The sequence below is a fragment of the Carassius auratus genome, linkage group LG30F (assembly GCF_003368295.1).
Source record: "Carassius auratus strain Wakin linkage group LG30F, ASM336829v1, whole genome shotgun sequence".
Taxonomy (NCBI): domain Eukaryota; kingdom Metazoa; phylum Chordata; class Actinopteri; order Cypriniformes; family Cyprinidae; genus Carassius; species Carassius auratus.
In genome coordinates, this window is record NC_039294.1 from 622,407 (window position 1) to 629,687 (window position 7,281).

The 7,281-nt window shown below is 35.5% G+C and overlaps 1 protein-coding gene across 1 annotated transcript in view; it reads left to right on the top strand.

Annotated features, from left to right (window-relative positions):
* adamts12 (ADAM metallopeptidase with thrombospondin type 1 motif, 12) overlaps positions 1 to 5,923 on the top strand; it is a 31,666-nt gene extending 25,743 nt beyond the window's left edge. Inside the window, exons 19-24 of the mRNA XM_026240480.1 lie at positions 847 to 1,716; positions 2,871 to 3,023; positions 3,090 to 3,263; positions 4,333 to 4,479; positions 4,611 to 4,764; positions 5,355 to 5,923. Coding sequence (XP_026096265.1) covers positions 847 to 1,716; positions 2,871 to 3,023; positions 3,090 to 3,263; positions 4,333 to 4,479; positions 4,611 to 4,764; positions 5,355 to 5,470 — 1,614 coding nt within the window. The 3' untranslated portion in view covers positions 5,471 to 5,923. The remainder of the gene's footprint in view (positions 1 to 846; positions 1,717 to 2,870; positions 3,024 to 3,089; positions 3,264 to 4,332; positions 4,480 to 4,610; positions 4,765 to 5,354) is intronic.
* Positions 5,924 to 7,281: the final 1,358 nt, after the last annotated feature.

A 7,281-nucleotide genomic window follows, 5' to 3' on the forward strand; every position in this document is an offset into this window, starting at 1 on the left:
CTCGTCACAGTGCATTTACATTCCATCTCTGTTATCACAAACCCCAAAATACACAACAAGAACAGCTCCGATCAAAGCATTCTATATACCCCAGTTTGTAGATGCTGCACATACTGTAGAGGCATTGCTGTTGGCCGCTTTAGAGTTCCAGTGCGAATGTAACCAGGAAAATGGCATGATAGTGAAATTGGTTCTCAAGGAACCACCATGCTATCAAGTTCCTAGAACTGTATTCCTAGAACTACTTCCTAGAACCCTTAGGGGCTCCATATCAGTTTCATGTTTTGTGTATTGTTTTGAATTGTTCGGGGGTTTAACAAATTGTAAACTCACTGAAAATTACAATTCTGTCATTTTCTCACCCTCAGTTTGTTCCACATGACTCTTTTTTTTCACTTTGACTTGCGTCAGTCTATTTGGGTTGCCAAAAGTACTAACTTCAGTACCATATCAGTACTGAAATTGTGTTTATTAAAAATGTGTAAATACCAGCATTTCCCCCTGGCATATTGAGCACTGTTGAGCGGATTCGTTAACACTTCTGATTGTCCACTGTGTCCAGATATATCTGTGATGGGCTCCAATGATCATCGCTTCAAAAACATGTTGTAAATACACTTTCACGCTCTTCAACAAGGGCTTACACAGATATACACGGGAGCATTGGAAAGCCGTATCTATCAGCGCATCCCTAATATATCTGATCATAGACGCATCCGCTGATAGACGCCTGCCTTCAAACGCTCCAAATTTTCACCAGATCATTTTTAGCATAATAATTAGCTGCATTGTCATATTATTTCATTTTTGTGTTACCCAAACTCATGATTGTGTGTCATCCCACAGTGCTCTCTGTCTTGCGATGGAGGGATAAAGTCCAGAGTCATCAAGTGTGTGGCAAAACAACCTGGCCAATGCAACCCTGCCAGTCGACCTCGTTCCACGATCCTCTGTAACCTCCAGAGCTGCTCGTCCACTAACAAATGGACGGGTTCTCCATTCCGACCACGATTCCGACCTAGAGTCCCTCCTAAAATCCCCACGCAGGCCCCCGGGACCCAGACACCAGGATATAGCACCACTATTGTGTCCCCAAACACCAATACAACCAACACCTCTCCAACATCCACAACATCTGACATCATCCATGAAGACGACCAAGACTTAATCTTGGTGAGGGACGATCGCAAAGGCAGTGATGGTCCTGTAACGGTTCTCACAAATACTGAGGATGAGGAGGGAAGTGCAGACCTGCGGCCCACAGATAAAAACTACACGCCAGGTTATGATTATATAGTAGACGATCCAACTGGAGAAGAAAGGGCACATGAGAATAATATGTTCACCAGCATGCCTGAAGAATTACCCACATCCACTGTTCAATCACTGAAAACTAACATCTCCACAACAAAACCAGACACTACTAGAAGAACCCAATACAGTGATTATTTGACAACATCCCCAGTGTTGCAGAAAACAACAAGCTCATATGAACCATATACCACCCCAAACCCAACAGTTCCACAAGCAACTGTTCCTACAGTGAAGATACTGAGAAAAGCCTCACAAACACCAAACAGTCCGAGCAAAGGCAATGCTCCTAAAGCAGTCAGGCAGAAGCCAGAGACGGCGACCACCACTGATGACTATGGAAACCTGAATGCACGAGATCCCATCAGCAGGAATGCATTTTGGAAAGTGGGCAACTGGAGTGATGTAAGAATGCAAACCTAAGGCGATTACATTATATTATATTACATGCATTGAATTATGATTTACATTAAGATTGCATTCCCAGAAGGAAATATTAGTGCTTGCATGGCAGCAAAAGAATAGTGTTAAATGTTTGGGCAAGTTTAGGCTTTAAATGACATGATGCTTAAGAGTCCCTGTTGTCAAGACACTGCAAAATATAAATTTCTTCTTCAGTGTTTTTGATTTTGTTTTCCAGTGCAAATATCGAGAAGTTCTTAAAGGTGCAATAATCGATTTCTGACAAATGTTGTTAATATTTGAAATCACCAAAAGAATCACACCCCTATCTTGCCTCCGCCCCAAAATTTCTGAACATGCTATTCAACACAGGCACCTCCCTCATCACTACTGGACACGCCCCTTACTGGGGATTGGCTACAAGTGTGTTTTGGTGCTCGGCCTGATCCACTATCAACAGCATTTCTCAGAAATCGCTTACTGCACCTTTAAATCAAGATACATTAACTTGAAAAGCAAAATAATCTCTGATGTTAAGGTCAAGTTTTCTGATACATATATATCAACATTTTGTGAGTTTATGCTTAAAATGAGAAAATATATTTGCCAATGGGGTAAGAAAAATGATCTTATTTTCCTTTTGAATTAAATGTATGTACTGACAGAAATACAGGGGATGAAACTGACACATAACAACATTATGGTATTTTAAAACGTACTTTTAATCATTTAAATAAATGGGAGATTTTCAAACTGTAATCTTAAATTTCTATTAAAAGTACAGTACAGTGTTTATAAAAAAATTGCACATTGAAGGCATAAAGTTTAAAAAAGAAAAGTTTGAATGGGTCTGTACATTAAGTGGTTCAAGCTGAATTCATTGCTAAATTTCCTGAAAATGAGAGGAGTTTTGACGTTTGTTGTCAGAACATTACTATGGAGCTGAATTCTTTTATTTTTTTTAGCATGTTTCATGTTCCACGCTGAATCAAAGTGTTCATTTCTTGCACAAAAATCTTAATGCCCCCAAACTTTTGAGTGCTAGTGTACCTGTTTATTTGCACATTACTTAAAGCAACCCATGTTCATTTGAAAAGTAATAAAATGCATTAATGCAGTACTGATAATGCATACCTAATATGTATTGTTCGTCCCAGTGCTCCACTACGTGTGGTCTTGGTGCGGTGTGGCGGTCAGTAGCCTGCAGCTCAGAGCGTGAGGAAGATTGTGCCAGTGTGAAGAAGCCAGAACCTGCCCGCCGATGCAACCTGCGACCCTGTGCCACCTGGAAGAGTGGAAACTGGTCCGAGGTAAAGCCACGATTTCAAAACATATCCTGTATCCTGCAGTGAGCTGTGATGCCCTCCTCTCTTTAGTGTCCTGAAGGCTGTGTGACTGATATGAGGCATCGAGAAGTGCAGTGCATCAACACTCAGAGCAGACGTCCACTGAGGCCTTTTCACTGTCAGGCTCTTTCATACAAACCACACAGCAGTTTGCCCTGCAGCACCCGGCCCTGCCTGCAGTGGAAGTCCTCACCCTGGGCAGAGGTACTAATACTAATGGTACTCTAAGATAAATTGTCCAGAGCAGTGTTATTTTAGTATCATTCACATACTATTATTGTTTCTATTATACTATATTACTATATACTATATTGTTATTATTTTGAAATAGTAATGTTACAAGGTTTTAGTAATTTTGTTTTAGTTTTTAGTAGCATAGATATGCTATTTGGTTTTTGTTAATATTTACATTTTTTTTTTACTTTTATATTTTCACTTTAGTAATTGTAATTCAGTTTTTGTTTTCAGTATAATTGATATACTATAATTGATAACATTTTGAATTAGCTTTTATTTTTATGATTGCTGTTCTCATTTAAATGTTCAACTTTTAGTAATTTAAGTTGTGTTTTTTTAATTTTTAATCATTGTTTTTAGTATCATTAATGTACTATTATAGTTTTTGTTAGTTTCGTATTTGTTTCTTTTTATGTTTTCTCTTTCCATTTTAAAGTTTTAAAAAGTTTGTTGTGTGTGTGTTTTTTTTGTAACACTGACCTACTATTATAGTATTTGCTAATATTTTAAATTAGTTTTTCTTATGTTCTATTTTCGTTTTACTTTAAGCTAAATATTGTGTCATTTTTATTAGTTTTTGTTTTTAATATTTCTGATAAACTATTATCATATGTTTTGAATAGTTTTTTGTTCTTTTTCACTTTAATTTTAGTTGAAGTTTTATTAATTTGTGTGTTTTTGTTTGTTTTGTTTATAATTATTTTTTTTATGGTTGATTTATATTATGTTATGTTTGCTTTTATTATGTTTTAAAAATAATAATAAAAAAGTCTATATAGATTTTATATATATATATATATATATATATATATATATATATATATATATATATTTTTTTTTTTTTTCAGTTTTAATTATTTGACTTATTATTTAGCTGTTCTGGCAACTAGCTGAAATAAATGTTTTTTTTTTTTTTGTTTTTTTTTTTCAGTTAAAATTCATTTTATTCCAAGTAACAGTTATAGTTAACTATAATAACCCTGGCCCGGAGTAGTTCTGACTGTTTATATTATATATATATATCTGTGTTTGACAGTGCTCACAAAGCTGTGGGCGCGGAGTGAAGGAGAGACGTGTGTACTGCCCTGAGTACCAGCGCTGCAACGTCACGCTCAAACCCAACAACACTGAGTCCTGCAACCTGCAGCCCTGCACCAGCTGGGCCACTGAAGCCTGGGGTCAGGTAACCAGCCTTGTAACTGTGTAGTATTTATAATCAAGTGTGCTGGACGTTCTCATTCAAAAGAGCATTTTATTGGACAAAAATTGGTATAGGCCCCTTCCTGATCCTCCCTGATTTTTATTGATTGACAGTGCTCCAGAAGCTGTGGTGGAGGGGTGCAGAAGCGAGCCGTGTGGTGCATAAATGAGGAATCCGGCGAGGAAGAAAAGGTGTCACTGTGTGCAAAAAACAGTAAACCTGACAGTGTGCAGAACTGCAACCCAGAGGAGTGTAAAACTGATTTAGGTAAACTGCATTATATAATATTGTATTCTGTTAGTTTCAGTGGTCCCAAAATGTATTTGCACACTTAAAAATACCTGAATGTCGTTGCATTTGATAAAAACAGATTTCAAATATTTATCAAATCTAGTATCTTGATGATACTATTATTACATAGATTTTTAGTGGATGTATTAAGACCGTTCTCCTCAAGTTTACACTGGTGACCTAACCACAGAAAAAAAACAGGTGTATTTCATTACATTAACTATCAACATGATCCACTTACATCCTGATCCACTATCAACTGGTTATTTCACTAAAACCCAACTACCTTCTTTTTGAGCTTAATAAAAGTTGTTTGGTTATATTTTGTTATCTAATGCAATGACGATATATACATTTTTAAGCATGACTTATATGTGCCCCTGTATTCAGGTTCTATCTATTAAAAATGTGGTCTTTTCTGTGTAAGAAAGCAAAAGTTGTACTCCCCAAAAACATAAAGTTGTGCTAACAGATCATTTCTGATATACCATCCCATGGCTTTCTAGTTTATTTTTTATGTTAAAGCCCTTTAATAGTTTTTGTTATTTTGTTTCCTTTCTTTGCAGGTCTAGTTTGTAAGAAAAACAGCATGTCGACACGTTTCTGTGAGAAACTCAAGCTGCTGGGTCGCTGCTCGCTGCGCTCGATCCGCAAGCAGTGTTGTGTCACTTGCATGATGTAACACCACAGAGGTCAGGCTTGGGTCATCGACCAAAAGCACAAACTACTGGACACAAAGACGACCCTCTCAAATATAGAAAAATATGTGGTTTTTACTTGAACAAAGGAATCCTAGGCATTTGACTCCATTTTTCTTAAAATGCACCTTGAAATGCTTCCAAAAACATCAAGATTTAGTTACAGGATTCAACATCAGTTAGACAGTTAACATATATGTTAGTTTTTGCACTCGTTTTGTAGTTTTTATTTTTGTTTTTCTTCTTTTTAACCCAAAAAGGTGTGTTTTGACTGGTTCACCAGTCAAGAACAGGTTAAAGACGCACCAAGACACCTATCTTTACAGACCCACTTTTTAAAATCTTAGATCAGTTGGAAACTGGCATGAAACAAGCAAAACATTTTGCACTTACAGGCTGATAGTCAGGTTATTCATTATAAACTGTAGCTGTTATTATCTGAAGTGTCATGTGACCACTGTCTGATGAACATTACGCAACTCTTTCACAGTCAAAATGTGCAGTTCTTACATTAGTATAGTTTTACTAACTTATTTTGCACAAAGCTTAGGTTAACTCAGTATTTGTGGATATGTGTGCAAAATGATTAACTAATTAGCCCAAGTTGTTATTAGATAGTATATTAATAGGCTGCATGAAAAAATGTTACAGTCTCAGGTTGTTTTTGTTTTATTTTATTTGCTATGAAAGATACTTTTAATTTGCATGGACAAAGAAAATAACAACACTAACTTTTCAATATAACTTAAGAATTGTAAAAAAAAAAAAAATGTTTTTTTTTTCTCCACATTTGTTTTATTTTTTTTGGATTATTAGTTTTCATTCAGTGGATACTGTCATTTTAAAAAAATGACCTGAAAAAGAATCTATGTCCTGCTATAAACATATGATGACTAAGATTAATCTTTATAAATGTAGAGAAAATTAAAAAAGGAAATGACTGTAAAGTAAGAAACATACGAAAAGGAAATGACTGAGATGAGAAATGGTACTTTATAAACTAAATAGTGTTCTTGTCATTCCATTAATCATATTTAGTGTTGTGATAAAAATGCAGGTATGAATATTTCAGTTACAAACAAAAACCAAAGCAGCCAGAAGCATCAAAATTTTTGACCTTACAAAAGATTTAGTCTACTTTAGTTTCCATTTAACTTATTGTTATTTTAATAAAAATTGCATTTCTTACCACTTAACAAATAATAACCATAAATAGTTTTTGAATGAATCTTTACACAGGATCTTAGATATTTTTTACTTTAACATTACTCACCCTTAGACCATCAAAGATGAGTTATTCATTAGAAAAGATTTTCCTAGTTTAATTTTTATTTTATTTTTTAACTGGAGGAAGCAATATTATGAATAGAGAACTCTTATTTTGTCCAGGAGCAATGGTTTAATGTTAAAACTTCATGGACTTGTTTCTTACAAAACCTAACTTTTCAGTTCTCAAAATGTTAATTAATGGACTGGAGTGATGTGGATTACTTATGGATTATTGTGATGTTTTTATCAGCTGTTTATGCTCTCATTCTGATGGCTCCCATTCACTGCAAGGGAACCATTGGTGAGCAAGTGATAAAATGCTACATTTCTCCAAATCTGTTCTGATGAAGAAACAAACTCTTCTATATCTTGAATAGCCTGAGGCAAATACATTTACAGCAAAATATTAATTTTTGTGTGAACTGTTCCTTTATCTGCACTGTGTTTGTAGCTCTATTTGCCAGAGGCAGTGCTGAAAGAACTAGTGGAAAACTCCCCGTGCTCACGTTTGACCGAGAATCGAATG